At 36.6% G+C, this 20,684-nt stretch overlaps 1 protein-coding gene across 1 annotated transcript in view; it reads right to left on the bottom strand.

Annotated features, from left to right (window-relative positions):
- LOC150107598 (uncharacterized) overlaps positions 1–20,684 on the bottom strand; it is a 419,637-nt gene that overhangs the window by 90,321 nt on the left and 308,632 nt on the right. The window contains exon 17 of the mRNA XM_090391960.1: positions 10,846–11,090. Within this exon, the coding sequence (XP_090248086.1) occupies positions 10,846–11,090 (245 nt within the window). The remainder of the gene's footprint in view (positions 1–10,845; positions 11,091–20,684) is intronic.

The following is a 20,684-nucleotide window of genomic DNA, read 5'->3' as shown; positions in this document are numbered from 1 at the left end:
TTGTACATACATTTCTAAATATATAGTTTTAAATAGTCAGTAATTCATTCCGCTAATCAGAGTTCAGTCACACCTCTCACTCCTTGAATGATAACAAGAGCAAGCGTGAATTTCAAGACCAGCATTCGCCCCTGTTCTTGTATAAGTTTATCCAACTTCCCAGCTTCATATAAGGTCCTTACATTCCAAATTGCAAGCCTTAAGAGAAGATTCTTGGTTTTCAGATGTGAAGGATCAGGAGATACCCTCCTTGGAGGGTTTAAGGTTGTAAGAGACAAAAGTTGCAGAGGGTCCAACCTTGTCTCTATTGCTTAAATTCGACATGGTTCTCTGTTTCATGGTTTACTACAGAAGGTTACATGGTGAGGCTCCTGTCTCTTCCACGGTGACTGGCCATATCTCTGTTTTGTCTCAGAGTGTGCCTGGGCTATGTCACATATTTTGCTGTCGTGCCGTCATTACCATTGTCAAATTAAATTTTGGTCATCTACTAACTCTGCCATTTCAGTCTTCAAGTGCAACAAGGAGGAGACACTCTCTTTCACTACTGCATAAAAAATGATGATATCCTCACTTAGTTTTGCATGCCATTCGAGGCATGGGCCCAGGGTGTGGTTGCTGGTGCACCCTACCAGCTACTTGGAGCCATAAGTGAGAGTTGTATAAGCAGTGGGGACCAATTCCACCCAGCTGCCAAATATTTTGATGCGACTGCTGAGCAGGCAGAGGTGCTACCCCTACTACCCATACCTTACACCCCAATTCCCTGGCATCTTTAAATAAAACTCGAGCTGATATACTATCCAATCCCATAGTTCTTAAAGGGATTTATTGGATAAACACTGAAGACTTCTTTCAGTACATAGCAGGAAGAGAGAGAACAAAGGATCACCACTGGAAATTGTGTAAGAGTGTGGTTAGCAAGGATGTTAAAACTAGATTTTTTTCTTGGAGGATGGAGAATGGGTATACAGGTAGGTATTCAAAAATCTGGCAACCTCCGGATCTGAAGGGTGCCGAATTTTTGAAAATGCTGGATTTTGGATGGTTATATATGCTGTATATTTTTAACAGAAAATGACTACCTGTACAGTCCTTTAAAGTGTTGCAATCCCAGCTCTTTATGAAACATTTTGGCTTGTTCCTTTAATAAATCACCAGAAATTTCCACACCGTCACTTACACAAAAATTAAACCAGGTTATGAGAACTTGGTCCAGTTCCGAACTTTTTCCCTCCATCATTGACTTCCTTACAAACATTTGCTTTTTTTTTGATACACTGTGAGAAAAGAACTTTAGCAGTTTTTTTTTCTGTTTTTTTAATATCATACACTGTTGATGAGCCAATGTCATATGTTTCACAAATGGTTCGCACAAACATGACGCTATCAAGTTTTTTTAGCACTTCCACTCTCTCTGTGAACGCACAATGTTTACGTTTTACACCAACTCTTTTCTTTGCTGGATCCATAATGGGGCTATAGAGCAGCAAATAAATGATAAAATGAGAAGGAATAAGCAGGTTATCGCAATGCTTATCGACTACAGTGCCATCAAAACATAAACAGAAAATAGTGGTACGCCAACGCAGTAAATTTGAAAATGCGTGCTCCAAAATCCATGACGGAGATCTGAAGGAACCGGATTATCGATGGCCGGATTTTTGAATGCCTACCTGTAATAAGTTGTCAAAGATGGTTGTGAATGCTTTGTCATTGAATAAGTTTAAGGAGAGGTATTGTGTGAATAACAGGTCTCCCATGATGACTCTTTTGATTCATGGAGATGCATGTGTAATAATAATAATAATATTTTGACATACTGCATTTACTCAAATATAACTCACCCTCTCGTATAACTCGCATCCCTGATTTTACTTTATGAAAAAAGAAATTTAGAAGTTTTGCATATATCTTGCACACGAAAAAAAAGTTTAAACATGTACACGTGAGGGCGATAATAACTCGCTCCCCACAGTAAACAATGCCTTCCCCAACAGCCACTATACTGAAGATGCAAGAAAAGCAAGTAGTTTTATTGTATCACTGAATAAGGTACAGAGACATTTGCAGTCTGTGTAATATATTTCTCAAATAGTGCAATTAGAGACAAATGGGATAAAAAACGGAGGGAGATGGGATTCACTAACTAATGAATCACATCTCCCTCCCACAGAAACTATGCTGTATAGACTCAAGTAAAACCATATGTTGCACTAGCAAACACAGTATTTAACTAAAAACTATTATCAAATTTTTGAAATTTTCACAAAAGCAGAAGCGGCAAGCAAACAACCAGCAATAAAATTAAACAGGGAGTTGAAATTTTGTGTGAGTAATGAGAAGTTTCGTCAGAACGATAAACAGGCAAAACACCACCGCGTCGTAAACGTGATGGCAGTTTCAGATAATATGGAATTCGGCTGATGAGAATTAACATTTTGACTCAACAACTGTCAGCTTGCATTTGTCGTTTGGTAGCGTAATCTTTTGTTAATACTGTATAAATCATATGCATGTCTTCATAGTTGCTCTAGCTCTACTGCCCAAAACATTGCTATCTGTTTTGTGTTCCGCTCATTACTCATTCATGATGGATTGTTCATTACGTATCTTCAGTCTTGTAAATTACTGGTAATTTTTGCATGAAATAATGGGAAACAAGATAAAGCTATTATTATTATTATTATTATTATTACGGGCAACTCAGAGGAGTCCTTAGACTCATCGAGGGAGGCCCTAAACATCATGTCAATATTCAACATTCACACAGTAACTATCATACTTTGCCTTGAACTTATTCACAGTCATGGCACCCACAACAGACTCTGGCAGCTTATTCCACTCATTTACCTCTCTCCAAGTAAAAAACTTAGCTCTAACACCCTTGCTAAACACACTCTTGCTCAGTTTCCATGGATGGCCCCTAGTCCTCCCATCAACAGTCTTGTTCTCAAAAATATCCTCTGAATTAATCTTATAGAAACCCTTCAGTAATTTGAATGTCTCAATCATATCACCCCCTCTTCTGCCTATTAACCAATTTCTGCAACCCACAAATCCTCAACCTGTTCTCATAAGGTTTATTCCATAGACCTGCTATTATCTTGGTCACTCGCCTCTGGATCCTCTCCACCTCCTCCCCATCAAGAAGAAACCCCGGCACCTAAATCTGGGCAAAGTAGTCAAGATGGGGGTCTTATCAAGGCTCGATATAGAGAAACAATAACTTGCTTGACTCTGCTCATCAAAGTATTCTTCAGTAACCAAGTGATTTGATGAGCTGATTTAACCACTTTTTGCAATGTGCCCCCCTAAACTTCAACTCCCTATCCACCAACACTCCCAAATCCCTGGCCTTGTTAATCTCCTGGAGTACAGTTTCACCAATGTGGTATCCTGCTGCTAATCTTTTCGCCCCAAAATGCATAACCTTACATTTTGCCACATTAAATTGACATCCATTATCCTTAGCCCAGTCCTCCAATCTATCCAAATCATCTTGCAAAATTTTGACATCATGTGCATTCACTATTGCTCTATCTAACTTTGCATCATCAGCAAACAAATGAACAGTTCCTCTCAGATCCTTTCCTATATCATTAATGAACAAATTAAAGAGTAGTGGTCCAAGAACAGAACCCTGCGGAACACCACTAGTCACTAGCCGTCTTTTGGAACCACTTTTAAACTTTTAAACCACTCTCTTATATCTCTCCATCACCCACCCTCCTATCCATCTCACCAATCCTATATCCATCCCATTTATGCTGCACTTTACTGATTAGAATTCCATGTGGTATCCTGTCAAAGGCCTTAGCAAGCTCCAGCAGTATCACTGTAAAGCCATTACCCTTATCCATTTCAGCCTTCACTGTGTTATAAAACATGAACAAGTTACTGAGGCATGATCTACTCTTCACAAAACCATGCTGTCCCCCACACAGTATCCCATTTTCATCTATCCATTCCTGTATTTTTCTCTTGATTACTTTCTCCAAGACCTTGACAACGACTCCTGATATGCTGATTGGTCGGTAATTTGCAACAGCAGTCCGGGAACCTCCTTTATGCAACGGAACTATTTCCCCCTCTTTCCACCCCCTCAGGACTAAACCAGGCCTGAGACTCAAATTAAACAAAATGGTCAAGGACACTGATAATTCTTTAGCCACTTCACGTAAGATCCGAGCTGGTTTACCATCCAATCCCACAGATGTATTCACACTATTTGGATAGATGACTTTGATGATGTACACAAGGAACAGCAAATAGGAGATTCTTGGTAAGTCATACCCATTTTCAGTTTTTTTCCTGAAAACTTTAGTTTCTGAAAATCTCTGCATATATCCCGCAATTTTTTTAGCTTTAATTTTTGAAAAAAAAAGTGCGAGTTATATTTGAGTAAATAAGGTAGTCGATACAATTTGGTCATCTACAAATAATAATGTGTATACTTACAAAACATGGTTTGGTAAAAGGTAGGTTCCATTAGTAATTTTCTCACATTTTAAATAGAGTGATAGTTGATTTGGATAAGGAAAATGACTATATCATGAAACTGACAGATTTTGCGAAGGTATTTAACAAAATACCATACAGAAGACTATTATGTAAGTTGGAGTTAATGGGAATGGATATGAAGTTGGTGGTATGGATAAGAATGGCTGACTGACCGACAGACACCAGAAAGTAGTATATGGTGGAGTAGATTACAAGAGAATGAGAGTGACTAAAGGTAATTGTGGAGATCGTGCAGGCTGATTTAAATAAATTGGCAGTGTGGAAAAGAATAATGGTTATTAGTTTAATGTAGCAAAGTGTAAGTTATGAAAATATTATGTACTTTTTGATTGTTGATATTCGGTCCTTTTTTATACTAAATGAGACATTTCTTTTGAATTTTTTTGGACCATGATTCTTTATAAATATATGTATACAATCATCAACCAGTTTTGTCAGCTTTGGTCTGTCTGGCTTCTTCAGGACGAGAATGGTTACATTAACATTCAACAATACAACAGAAGAATGCAGTAACGACCTTAAAATCAGTTAAAAATCTGAAAAGGATGTGTGACATTAAGAGCATAAAGCGTGGTAGTAGATTGCGTTTTATAGTTTTTAGCGTAATTCAGTTCTGCTAAACATGGTAAATTTTTAAAACTTTTTCGAATGTCTTTTAATATCATGCCTTGATTTCTATTGAGATTGTCTCCTGTACGGAGTACCACTGCAGCTTCTTTAAAGTTTCTACATTTGATAAATTTAGTTTAATCCTTTATCCAAGTGTATGCAAACAAAGTTTGCACCTGAAGATACTTCAGGACTGAGGCAACTTATAGCAAAGGTGGACCAAGCTCTCATCACTCCTTGTCTTAGTATCTACCTTAATGCTAAGCACATCTCTTTGCAGGTATGTATAATACTAGATATAATGAGACCTCAATAAAGGTCGAAAAACCGGTCTGGATAGTGGCCCTTCCCTTAATGCATAGCATTATACATACCTGCAAGGAGATGTGTTTTGCATTAAGGTAGATATTAAGACAAGGAGTGACGAGAGCTTGGTACACCTTTGCTACGAGTTGCCTCAGTCGTGAAGTATCTTCAGGTGCAAACTTTGTTTGCATACACTTGAATAAAGGATTCAACTAAATTTATTATAATCTAACCAAGAGAAAAATACACTTCTAACAACTTTCTCTAAATCCAGAGTAATTTTCGACATTTGAAATCTTCTTCAATGTACGGCATGGAGCTGTTATCCCAATCAATGGAACGGTTCGAAATTGAGAAATGATGTGCTAATCCTGAGGTGTCTGTTCTGTTATTGTTGACATCTCCAATATGTTTTTTTTTTTTTTTTGGATTTCTAGGCTTCATGATGTTTGGCTTACATAATTCAGTCCACAGGAACATGTGATGTTGTATAGTCCTGTGTATTTGTAGAAATCTATCCTTAGGAGATCTTAATATGTGCCGTGTAGTTAAAATAGGTTTAAAGGCAACTCCTCTGATGTTGAACGACTTCATGATTTTTGCTGTTATGGTGGAGACCGAGCCTGCATAAGGTATGACAATGGACGATGTGTACTGTTTCACTTGAGGTTGTCATTGTAGGCTGCTTCTATAGAGGATCTTTTGAATTATATTTTGTGGATAACCATTTTTGGATAGAGTTTTTGATATGAGTGAGCACTCATCAAGTAGATCTTTTTCTTCTGTGGTGATATTTACTGCTCTGTTATCATCATTGTGCATCATTATGCACAAAAGCTTAGCAATAAATATTATCATAATTTATCATAGGTTGTTACTGCATTCTTCTGTTGTAGCATTTAATGTTAATGTAACCATTCTCGTCCTGAAGAAGCCAGACAGACCAAAGCTGGTAAAACTGGTTGACAATTGTATAAATATATTTATAAAGAATCATGGTCCAAAAAAATCCAAAGAAAATGTCTCATTTAGTAAAAAAGGACCAAATATCAACGATCAAAATGAATTACCTAGATGGATATACAAAGCACAAGGTACGTTGTTTTGAAAATTTTAAATGCAGAAAGGCAAGACTGCTTAACCATCTAACTTTCCTTAAAAGATGCAAACAATTTTCTATCATTCCAAAGTTCTTAATCGTCAAAGAACACATAAAATCTAAAAACATGAAACAAATTTATTACAAAACTTCTTTAGCCTTACTTCAGGGAAGGATCCAATACATACTGAATAAAATAGACCATCAATGCCTAGACCCGGTGGTGTGTTGGGACTGGCTCGTGCGAACCAGTTGTTAAAATTTTTCAAATTTAGCGAGCCGGTTGTTAATGTTTTTAAGTCGGGTGAGCCGGTTATTAAAATTCTTTATGAAACAATAGATGATGAATGGAGGTATATACTTTTTCTCGTAAATATTTTGAAATTGTATAATAAACACTTAATATATTATTATTATTATTATCAAAAATAAATGCATAAAGGAGAATTCACAAAACACAAACTCAATTTATGAGGGAATTTGGAAACGATTTTATTTACTAAACAATGTCTGTATTCATTAAAACACAAACACGTTATCAAAACTCCCGAACTGGGTATTTGAATAAACAATAATGCCTTATTTTTCTGCGAATTTCCAAGAACTTGCAACATTAAGTTCTTGGAAATGCAACATTATTGCACTATCAATAAATACAAAAATTCATCACGACGGCTACAGTCTGGTCATTTGATTGACTGCAAGTGGTAATATTCGTGTTACATTTTTTTTTGTTCAGGATTTCATTTGATAATTAGTGAGTTGTAGGTAACATAGGAAAATTTTCTTTAATATATGTTTTTATTTCGGTTTTTTCTTTTTTTTTTAATAATTAAAATAATTTTAATCAGGGTTAGAGTTTTGCGGTCAAAAAAGCGGATAGCCGTTAGTTGAAAAAATGAAATAGAACGAAACTTCTTAAACATTAAAAGGACAAAATTTGAAGAAGCAGAAACAAAGACATCTGAAGATACAATTGAACTTTGTGAATCAAATTTTTCATAAAGCGAGCCGTTGTTAAAAATTTACCAACACACCACTGCCTAGACATGTTTGATGATATTTCTAATAACATAGATAACCGCATGATACACAATAGCTATAACATTTTTTACTAGACCAAAGTTTTTTGGTCTAGTAAGGAATCTCAAATTAAAAAATTTGATGAACTTTATCAAAGAAAATACAACTCTAGACCATGTCTCCCAGATGATAAGGTTATTTTCAACCTCTCGGACTACAGTCTTTTCAAACAAGAATCAGAGATTTTAAAAAAAGGTTTCAACTTCTCAATAGCTCCTGATCACATCCCAAAAATAGATTTTATAAGTAATATTGAAAAAAGGGCTTTCTTCAGAGCAAGTAGCAAATGACATAAGATTTAAAAATACAATCATACTCTCTACCTCAAAACCACTGAAACATAATATTACACCCTCTGAAAAGAAAGCACTCTTAAACTTAAAAAAGAACAAAGACATTATCATCCTTAAAGCAGACAAAGGAAACTCAACAGTTATTATGAATATTAAAGATCGATGCTTTAGTTTCTGACTCGTCTACCTATCATATATTAGATGTAGATCCAACCATGAAAAACCACAAAGAGACCATTCTCTTAATACGAAATATGACTAGATGGGCTCAAGAATTACAAAGAAATTTAAAATCTCTACATCCATCACCACCATGCCTATATGGTGTACCAAAAGTCCACAAAGTCGGAGTTCTGCTTCGCCTAATCGTGGACGGGCAGAAATTCAACTACATACCTACTAGCCAAACACCTAGCCAGTCTGTTGAAAGAGAAGATAAAGAAATCAACCTCATTCATAAAGAACTCTCAGCATTTCAGAAAAAAAAAGTATCAATATATTCAATACAGATATACTTGCAAGTCTAGACGTAGTGTCCTTATTCAAGAATGTATACCAGTCAAAGTAATTAAAATCATAAAAGATTTCTTTCCGAACGACATTACACAGCTTTTCTGCCATTGCCTAAAATCAAACTATTTTAAAGTAAACAACTTATTATATCAACAACTGGAATGCTTAGCCATGGGCAGCCCCCCTGTCGCCACTGTGCACGGATCTGTTCATGAAAAAATTAGAAAATGACATCTTATCAAAAATAACCATCAGAATCATGGTGGAGATATGTAGACGATGTGTTCATCATTTGGAAAGACACAGAAAATGCCTTACACAAGTTCAGAAAATAAATTGTTTCCACCAAAAAATCAAGTTTACATTAGAGTTAGAAAACAACCATCAATTACGTTTTTTGGGCGTATTAATAAAAAATCAGGATAATGGACAAATCAAGCTCACAATCTACTGCAAACCTACTGACACTGGATGTTATCTTCATTTTAAATCTACTCATCATTATGCACAAAAACTTAGCATCATACATATGCTCAAAAACAGAGTAATAAATATCATCACAGAAGAAAAAGATCTACTTGATGAGCTCTCACTCATATCAAAAACTCTATCCAAAAATGGATATCCACAAAATATAATTCAAAAGATCCTCTATAGAAATAGCCCACAGCGACAACCTCAAGTGACACAGTACACATCGTCCATTGTCATACCTTATGCAGGCTCGGTCTCCACCAAAACAGCAAAAATCATGAAGTCGTTCAACATCAGAGTTGCCTTTAAACCTATTTTAACTACACGGCACATATTAAGATCTCCTAAGGATAGATTTCTACAAATACACAGGACTATACAACATCACATGTTCCTGTGGACTGAATTATGTAGGCCAAACATCATGAAGCCTAGAAATCCAAAAAAAAAAAAAAAACATATTGGAGATGTCAACAATAACAGAACAGACACCTCAGGATTAGCACATCATTTCTCAATTTCGAACCGTTCCACTGATTGGGACAACAGGCTCCTTGCCGTACATTGAAGAAGATTTCAAATGTAGAAACTTTAAAGAAGCTGCAGTGGTACAGGAGACAATCTCAATAGAAATCAAGGCATGACATTAAAAGACATTTGGAAAAGTTTTATAAATTCACTATGTTTAGCAGAACTGAATTACGTGAAAAGCTATAAAACACAATCTACTAACAATGATTAATTCTCCATGCTTAATGCTCTTAATGTCGTGAGTCCTTTTCAATTTTTTTAACTGATTTTAAGGGCGTTACTGCATTTTTCTGTTGTAGCATTTAATGTTAATGTAACCATTCTCATTGTGAAGAAGTCAGACAGACCAAAGCTGGCGAAACTGGTTGACAATTGTATACATATATTTATAAAGAATCATGGTCCAAAAAAATCCAAAGAAAACATCTCATTTATATTATGTACTATTACAGTGATAGTACTGGTTTGCAGGAAATTGACGAGTCTTTGGATTTGGAGGTGATGATATACAGAGAGTTGAAGTTCAGTGGATATATTGAAAAAGTTGGCAAATAACTCCATGGATTACTTGGATGTTAAATACATTGGCAAATAGAATTAGGGAAGTTATTAGCATTCTTTATATGGTTATGAAACATTGAATAATTGACTACTGTGCATTCCTCATTCCAAGTGATTTGATCACTTGGGATGAGGAATTGGTGGAGAGGATCCAGAGAGCATGTCTGAGGCATGCCTGTAGAATGCTCTTTATGAGGACAGAATGAAAGCGTGTGGGTTGAAGTTTAGTTGACAGGTGGAAAAGGAGAGACATGATAGAAACTTATAAGTTACTAAAGGAGTTCTATGAGATTGATACAAAATAAATTTTTCAATACATACATGACAAGTAGGGATAGAACTAGGGGTCACTTTTGGAGATTATGCAAGAGCTTTGCACATTTGCAGTTTTATATATCTGCTATTTGCAGTGCTTTGTAAATCTGAGGAGGAGAGGGGGGAGGGGGGGATGATTGAGAGCTATAACTTGGTAATGGACTGTTACCAGATTAAAGAAGTGATTTTCATAGAATTGAGAGAGACAGTGGTTCCACTGCTGTTTCCCTCTATTATATTAAATGGAAACTGTATAAGGAGTATATATATATATATAATGCATGAAATTATAAAGGAGGATGTGAACAAGGGATGAGGAGTAAGTTCTCTAGATGGATAATGGTTCTTGAATGGAACACATTGCCTGAAAGCATGGAATTGTTTAATGAGTTTAAAGCATAATTTAGTGTGTTTTATGTGTGTTAGAGTTCAAACTTTCCACAATGTGTTTATATTCCACAGAGGTCTAATAATAATAATAATAATAAATATTAATAATATTTTTTGGCTCTAAGAACAATGTAAAACTATACTTACTTTTTTAAGTTATGGCAAACCATTAACATATCTAGATGTTCTTCAATAGTATTTACAGTATAAGGTTTGCTGGGATTTGTTGATGAAGGGAGTACATTAGGTTCACTGCATATCGCTATAATATCAGGAGCATGACCACCTCCTGCACCTTCAGTATGGTATGAATGAATTGTATGTCCTTCAAATGCTTCAATTGTTTGTTCAAGACAAGCTGATTCATTTAGAGTGTCAGTATGAATCAATACCTGAAAGTAATTTGTTTTAACTGTAGCTGTTATGGAGCGAAATTTCACTAATGTGGTGTGATATAAAATAAGTTCTTCAATGATATTTAAATATTACTTGAAAAGCTTAATCTAGATCTTGTTCTTATCATTTTATGATGAAATAGGAAATTTCACAGATCTCATGAGTTAGATGAAATACTCTAAGTGATCATTAAATAACTCGCATCCAAACACTCCAAATGACTTTTGAGACATGCACTATTATTGAACATCAGCTGACTTTTCATATAGTGCATTTTTATAAATTTATATATGACTTACATCTGAGTTTAATATCACATAATAGATGATACTCTGCACAAATTCTTGCCAGGTGGTTGTACTGTGGGTTGGTCTTCAGAGAGTTGAAGCCTCAGTCAAATCTCACAGTAGGACCATCGGGTGAGAATTTATTTGGCATATGGCAGAATGATCATATTGCACCTAATGTATAGTGAAATTCTAATATGGTGTCAATAATACGGATAGTGTGTTACTCCAGAAACATAATTCATCCATCTCATTGAGTGTCTACCTCTTCTCATTTTTTCAAGAACTCACTATTAAAGTTTTGAGAAGTCCACTTTCCCTTTCTGTATCCAAAGTATCAATGCACCTAAGGAGTCTTAATGCTCTTCTGATCTTTTCTAGAGGAACCATCCATTTGTCTACCTTTCAGTGTATGAGATCCTCAACAGTCTCTTGATCTCAAAAGAAGCTATCCATTTCCTATCAGAATTCTTTAGGTTCCAAATTTCACATTCATAGGTAATTATAGAAAAAAGCTGCATCCAGAATCCTTAGCTTTGTTCCTGTTGTGATAAATCTGCCGTTCCAGACTTTAGGAACGTCCTGACTATTGTTTAAGCCATTACTAATCATCTTCTGATGCCTTCTAATTCTTCACATTAATAATGGATCCGATTAAATGCATTTAAGGCATGGTATAGTGAGCTGTGTTTATGACAAAGGACCTCCTAGATGAGTCTTTGACTCCATGGGATCTTAGCATAATACTAATAACTTTCCATCACTCAAAGTTACTAAGCTACTAAGCAGCAGTTCCATTTAGTGACAGGCAAATCCTATCACTAAGGAGAACTGCTCATGTTCCAGGGGAAAGCATCTGCTGAAGGGATCTGATAAAGGCCACTTCAGTAAAATCTATGCCATGGGCAAGCATCTAATGGAATGCAGTGATCGATGCAACTTCAGCAGATTCCATATTTGTCGAAAAGCTGTTTAAGTATGGGTCTTCTCCAAAAACTAGGGCAATCCACTATAATGAATGACTTGAAGGATCATTTAACTCATTATATCTCAATCACTCAAATGATACCCAGCATTGGTGCTAAATTTTGACTTCCAAGCCATCCTCCAATGGGGGCTTAGATTACCTCGTCAACTTCAATGCTAGTAAGACTCAGTTCTGTTTTCTCTTTCTCAGAAAAAAGAATAATTTTCCCCCAGTATTATTTTTGACAACACTCAAATTTCCAGACAAGATGAGATTTCTCTTCTTGGAATTACCCTGACATCAGGCCTCTCCTGGCATAAACACATCACAACCATTGCATCCTCAGCTTCCAAAAAAGTAGGATATTTCTCTTTCACTCAAGACGTTACTTCACAAACAGCTGTTAACCTTATAGAAATCCCAAATCCTCTCAGCTATCAAATACTGCTCTCACATTTGGACTGGGGGCTCCAAAAAAAAAAGCTTCCTCAAAATGCTTGACTCGATACAGAGGAGAGCAATTAGGGGTTGATAAATGACCCATCTCTTACCAACTCACTATGAAATTTGTGTATTCTATAAATATTTCCACGACAAATGTTCATCTGAAATAGCATCAATAATCCCCCCCCCCCATCAGTACTAAGTCCATTGGAACACATACAGCTGCTGCCCAACATCCTTTCACAGTATACCTTGAAACACACTGAACAGGTTTCTTTTCGTTTTCCTTCATCCCTGCTACGACTATACTGTGGAACAGCCTTCTCCTTGATGTATTTCCCAAGGAATACAATATACAGACTTTTAAATTAAACCCACTATCCATATATGGTACTAACGTACTATAGGTTGATTGACCAACCTCTTGTGTATGGGCCCCAACAGAAAAACAAAAAGAAAAAAAAGTGAAAATATTTTCTACAGCTATCTCTCATTCAGAAAAATTTAATAATAAAGTAATACACCTTTTCACTACTTCCATATGGAAAATATCCGGTGACTTATGGATTATTTAGATGTTGGTATCTCTTCTGGGGCATTGTTTATTGCTTGTCTTTGTGTGTACTTGCTTCCTGGGGAGTTGAGAGGCTCCAGGACAGGAAGTAATTCAGGTTAGGAGTTAGGAGTTTAGTAGCAATCTTTTGAATCACTCATTGAGGTTGGGTGACCTGAAAGATCTGCTGAAGTGGTCTCAATTGCTGCATTCATTGGATGCTTGCCTATTAGCATCTACTAACATGGTCTTTGTTGGGACCGCTTTGGTGGATGCTTTTCCTAGAGGATGAGTGGTTCTGCTCGGTGGTAGGGTGAGTCTATCACTGAGTAGCACCAATGCTGGGTATCTTTTGAGTGATTGAGATATAATGCATTAAATAATCCTTTGGGGGTCACTATTCAGGTCAGTCCAGCTGTCAGATAATATACATGAATCAGAACTTGTCAGGAAAGGATAATGACAGGTATTATGTGACAAATGGCACTAACAAACAAAGTAAGTGTCAATGCAAGTAAAAAACATTCCTCAAAATTCAGCTTCAACAAAAACTACAAAATATGCCAAAATCCATCATCATCATCATCAGTTGCATCAGTCTTGGGACTGGTAGCTCAGCAGCAATTTCCTCCATTCCGCTCTGTCATTGGCTTTCTTCTTAACCTACTGGTAACTCCTCAAACCTGTGCTGTCTTTGACTTGGTCAAGAAAACTTTTCCTTGGTCTGCCTCTTCTTCTTTTCCCCTCTATTTTGCCTTCAGTTATTCTTTTCACAAGTCCATCATGTGTATATGTCCAAACCACCTATCTCTTCTAATTTTGATCGATTTTATTAGAGTTCTTGTTTCGTTTATCTCTCTCAGGACTTGTTGGTTTGATTTTTTTTCTGTCCATTTTATTTTGTTCATGCGACACCAGCACCACATTTCAAAAGCCTCCATTCTTCTTACATCTTCTCTGCCTAGAATCCAGGTTTCACATCCATAGAGTGCAATGCTCCATATCAATGTCTTTACTAATTTTTTTTTTCAATTGTAGGTGGAGGTTTCCTGTTAAAATGCTTTTCATCTTAGAGAATTGGGCTTTTGCATTGTTTATTCTGGATCTTATGTCTTCTCTTGTTCTGCCATCTTCTGTTATTAGGCTACCTAAATATTTAAAGCTTTTCACTTGTTTTATTTGATTCCCGCTGATGTTTATATGCTCTGTATTGATAGAGATTTTGCCTGTAACAATTAGTTTAGTCTTATCTGTGTTGATTTTCATTTTATATTTTTCAAGGTTATTATTTAGTAATTCTACCATTGTTTTTAATGTTCTTCTGTTTTCTGCTACAAGGGCTATGTCATCAGCAAACCTTATACACATGACTTGCTCACCATTTATCTTTATGCCACTATTTATTTTATCTTTAGTTTCCTGAATGGCCTTTTTAATATATAAATTAAATAAAAGTGGTGAAAGTATACATCCTTGTCTTACTCCACTCCTAATATTTATTATTTTCTCCTTATCATTGATTTTAATCCGCCCATTTTGATTTTTGTAAATTTGATAAATACAAAATCCATACAACAAGAAATTGCTTTCACATCCACTTTGCCACCATCCATACCTGTGACATAAACACCAAAATAAATATTATTATCCAGGCCTCCATGGAGTCAAAACTCACTGTGGGAGGTCCTTCCTAAGAAACACAAAGTCTATCAAGACTCATCGAGGGGAGGTTCCCCCCCCCCCTAAGAAACACAAAGACTATCATACCACTAATTAAACTCATTGACTGTTCTCGCTCTCACCACTCCAGCAGGGAATGCATTCCATGGTTCAACCCCCCCCTCCGTGTAAAGAAATCACTCTTCACCCTCTTGCTCACAGTTTCCTTTTGTAACTTCCAGGGATGGCCTCTTGTCATCACTCCTTCCCGCTGTACACCCAAGCAAAAGAACTCCCCAGTGTCGACCCTGTAACCACCTCTCAACAGTTTAAAAGTCTCAATCATATCGCCTCTCCTTCTTCTATCTACGAAACTCTGCAGTCCACATTCCCTCAGCCAATCCTCATAACTATCATTGTACAGTCCTGAAACCATCTTTGTATCCTTTCCACAGTTAATTTATCCCCTTCAAATCCTGGGGACAAAATCTGAGAACAATAGTCCAAGTATGGTCTGATCAGGGTCTTATACAACAGAATGATAATGTTTAATCTCTACAGGTCAGCATCCTTCTCATTATTGCAGCAATCCTCTGTGTTGCCTTCACCACCTTTGCAATATGTCCCCTAAATTTCAGGTTTCTATCAATAATCAACCCCATATCTCTTGTCTCCCATACTTCCTCCAGTATAACTCATCCCATAGAGTATGCAGTGTCCCATTGATGTTTCCCAAACCTCAAGACCTTACATTTTGCTGCATTAAACCGACACCCCCATTCATTTTGACAATCTATCTAGCTTATTCAAATCTTCTTGCAGGGCTGCCGCATCTGCACTATTACTAATAATCCTACCCAGCTTCGCATCATCTGCAAACAACTGAATATCCCCTTGCAATGCACTGACAATGTCATTGATATAAAGGTTAAACAATATAAGTCCCAGTATTGAGCCCTGTGGGACCTCCACTTGTAACCGTCTGCTTCCTTGAAACTGCCCTGCCATACACAACTCTCTGATACCTATTGGACAGCCAATCCTGAATCAAGTTGACCAATCTGACATCCAGATCCATGTGCTGCAACTTAAATATCAGCTTATCATGTGGCACCCTGTCAAATGCCTTCGCTAAGTTCTAAGAAAATGGCAGTATATGGCTTTCCCTTATCTAATGCTCTTGTAACTTTATCATAAAAGGCAATCATATTGCTAAAATCATATTGCTAAAAAAAAGAGCGCTCCTTCACAAATCCATGTTGACTCTCACAGATAACATTACCCTCATCTGCCCAATGCTGTATACGGTCCTTCACTACTTTCTCCAAGTTCTTACTAATGACACACAAACTGGCCTATAATTAGACACTTCCAGTCTGCTACTGCCCTTATGCAATGGCACTATCTTACCTTCCTTCCATTCCATGGGCACCTTTCCCGCAGCCAGACTTTCATTGAAAAGCCAGGTCAAAGGCACTGTCAGTTCCCTAGCATATTCTCTGAAAACTCGTGGTGAAATACCATCCCATCCCACAGCATTACTGACATACAGAGTACTCAGTATTTGAAACACACTCTCCTCCTGTACCTCTAAAACCTCGAATATGCCCAATCCCTCTAGCATTAAAACTGACTCCTCCAGGATGAAATACTCCAATAAAGTGTTCATTGAACAATTCCACTATGTCCTCTGCATCAGTCACTCTATTGCCATTTTTATCCCACAATATCATTCTTCCACAGTCATTTCTCCTCCTACTAGCTACATATCTAAAAAATCATATACAATCACTTGCATATATGTCTAAACCACACTTCCTATTCTTGGCAGAAACTCAAAATACAACAACCACTTCAACAACTGATGGGCAGAAAAAAGGAGACATAACAGCAGTTTTAAAGGGATCATATAGAATTGATACTGAAGACTTTCTTTCAGTACACATCAGGAATGAAGAGAATAAGGGTCACCTTTGGAAATTGTGTGAGAGTGGAAAAAGCTTATAGTTTCAAAAACTAGCTGGTGGGCACAAACAAGGAGACATAATTGCAGTTTTAAAGGGATTATATAGAATTGATATTGACACGGCAGCATTGAAGAGAATAAGGATCACCTGTGGTAATTGCATGAGAGTGGAAAAAGTTGTTGGAGGTGGTTGTAAGTGCTCTATCAGTGAATGAGTTTGAGAAGTATGATAGGTACCATGTGAATAATGGCTAGTGTGTGAATGATGACGAGTCTTCTGACTTCATCGAGATACTTGTATAATAATGATAATAATAATATGGAAAAAATATGAAGCTGGTATGATTTCTTTTGCCATGAAGGTAGCACCAGTATTTAAAGTACTCTAAAGTATTCTATTGTTTAAAACAATAGAATAGTTTAGTGTGTATATGATATCCTTCCAACTTTTGATGTATTTTGATATGAAAAATCAGTTTGCATCATCCCACCTCAGTGTAATTTTAAAATGTAAATTGAAAATATGTTTAATTATAAAGAGAAATATATTGTATTTATTTGGCCATAACAATATAAAAATGTAAGCTGACTAGTTTTGCCACAGATACTTGTGGCTTTTTCTGGTTTAGGACAAACAAAAATAAAATAAAAGGCTAACATGAACAATAACATTGCTAAAATACAGAACATGTATGAACCATTATAAGTTGAAACAGAAACTATAATGAGCATGGAAGCTGGCATGGGACGATCTCTATCACAAGAGATGAAGAAAACTGAAGGAATAATTACAAACTTTAATTCAACTATTTGTGTGCAATGAATATTCTAAGAAAATCGTACAAAAATTACTATTCTTTACTCCTGCTCCACAACAAAATCCAACATTCTTTTCAGAACCTCTGTTTCCATCCCTTAAATTCGTAGACTTTAGTTCAAGATTCCTAGTCTCCTCAAATCTCATGACATAAGAGTGACCTTCAAGCTTATTTTAATTACATGAGGTTTACTTCATTAGCATAAAGACCAGAACCCTTTCTACAAACATCTTAGGTTTTATAACATTCCATGTTCTTGTAGCCTTTCTTACATAAGGCAGACATCTAGAAGTTTGGAAATTAGACAGAAAGAGCATATTGGAAATGTTAATAACAACAGAGAAGACAGCTCAGGCCTAGCTTTTCATTTCTCCAACACATATCATAACATCGGATAGGATAACAGCTCCATTCCTTACACAGAGGACAACTTCACTTGCATAAAGGAATCTACCATGGTTATTCATTCACAAAGCACATTCAATAGGAATCAAGATTCATCCTGTGTGATATTTGGAAATTGCTCATTAGATCTTTCAACATGTCAGACTTTAACTTTTCAGCCTTGTTTTCAGCCAAATCTTGCATACATTATTATTATTATTATTATTAACATTTGACCTCCATGTGGAGTCAGAAACTCATCATGCCTTAAACTGATTCAATGTGTCTACACCCACAACAAATTCAGGCAATGCATTCCAATCACCAACCACCCCTCATGCAATGAACCTACTCCTCACTTCTCTGTTCACACCTTCCTTATACAGCTTCCAGTGATGGCCCCTTGTTCTACTCCCTTCTCCCATTCTATGAAAAATTTCTTCTATGTTGACCTGATAACAACCCCTTACTAGCTTGTATGTCTCAATCATATATCCCCTCTTCCTCCTATTCACGAGGCTCTGCAACTTACATTCTCTCAATATGCCCTCTTACTCTACATTCAAAGACCACTCTGCAACTTACATTCTCTCAATCTGTCCTCTTACTCTACATTCAAAGACCACTGACAATTTTTGACAATCTTCTCTGGACCCTTTCCAACATATCCTCGTCACCATGAAACCCAGTGACCAAATCTGAACACCATAATCCATATGAGGCCTGATCAAGGCCTTATAAAATTTAATCATAATCTCTCTATTTCTGCATGTCAGGGTCCTCTGCATTATTGCCATTATCCAATGTGATGTCTTCACAACTAGTGCAATGTGGCCCCTGAATTTCAGGTCCTTGCCCACCATCACTCCTAGATCTTTCATCACCTCTACTTTCGTTAAAGTTTCCCCACCAAGTGTATACTTTGCATTCCATCATTGCTTACCAAATCTCAAAACTTTACACTTTGCAACATTGAACTGAGGGTTCCACTTACCTGCTCAATCATGCAATCTATTCAAGTCCTCCTGTAAGGCAATAACATCTGCCTGACTCTGCATTGATCTCCCCGGTTTTGCATCATCTGCAAACAGCTGGATATTACTAGTTAAACCCAACCTAATATCATTAGCATACAAATTGAACAACAATGGGTCAAAAACTGACCCCTGTGGCACACTGCTAGTCACCTTTCTTTTTCAGGATACTGCACCCCCATATACAACTTTCTGATACCTATCAGAAAGTTGTATATGGGGGGGGGTGCATATCCAGTCACTGATCCAACTCAGAAGACTGTTATCCAATCTCATCTGTTTCAATTTATTTAAGAGTTTATTGTGTGGCAGTCTATCAAAAGCCTTTGCAAAATCTAAGTACACCACTATATATGCATCTCCCCTGTCCAAGGTATTTGTCAGCCAGTTATAGTACAGGCTGACAAATACCTTGGACAGGGGTTATGAAGTTATCAACCCATTTCTGTATCCTACTTCTCACCAATCTCTCCAAGACCTTCACCACAACTCCAGATATACAGACAGGCATATATTTTGAAGCTACAGCCTTATCACCACCTTTATGCAGTGGAACAATTTTACCCTCCTCCACTACCTTGGAACGTATGCTGTTGTAAGACTCATATTAAAAAGGCATGCTAATGCTGCTGCCAATTCCCTGCAACATTCCCTTAAGATGCATGGTGATATGTCATCAAATCCTATTGCTTTATTGACATCAAGTTTATTTATTTCCTCAAAATCTTTTGCTCACTCACAATTAAGCCATCCTCTCCTATGTCCTCTACACTTAAATTCCTCATAATTCCATCCTGATCAAGATGAAATACCCTCATAAACTGGTCACTGAATACCTCAACAGTGTCTTCTTCAACAGTTACCATTCTACTACTTTCATCCTTTAACTTCATCTTATCATGATTATTCTTCCTTCTACTTGCCACATATCTAAAAAACTCTCTAGGGTTTATCTTTGCCTGATTTGCCAATTTCTGCTTTTACTCTACTTTTGTTTTCCTTACTAACTGAGTCACTCTCCTGGCTTGTTCTTTATACTCTTCAGGTAACTGATTATTACCATTATTCATCTTGTACTTCTTTCAAAGTATTTTCTTTTTCCAGATTTCATGCTTAAGCTCCACATTCATCCATTTCACACCTACCTTATTCAGCCTTTTGGCCTTTGGGATACATTTGTACATTGATGCTGTTATGTATTTCTATGTAAGATTCCATGCAGCATTTATTTCCTTACCGCTCAACTCCTTGTTCCATGTTATAACTCGAGGTTGTCTCCTAAGCTTGTCATAATCACCACATTTATAATTCCACATACAGTGGTACCTTGGATTGCAAGTAATTCAGTCTACGAGTGTTTTGCAAGACGAGCAAAAATTTTTAATAAATTTTAACTTGATAAACGAACGAGGCCTTGCAATATGAGTATTACCTATATGCTTTGTCTGCCGAGCATCACGTGATCACAAGCCGCTCGG

Source organism: Typopeltis vanoorti, chromosome 4 (assembly GCF_054136105.1).
Source record: "Typopeltis vanoorti isolate ZY-2024b chromosome 4, IOZ_Tvanoo_1.0, whole genome shotgun sequence".
Classification (NCBI taxonomy): Eukaryota; Metazoa; Arthropoda; class Arachnida; order Uropygi; family Thelyphonidae; genus Typopeltis; species Typopeltis vanoorti.
Note: the sequence above shows the minus strand (reverse complement) of the source record. Positions and strands in the feature narration are given on the sequence as shown.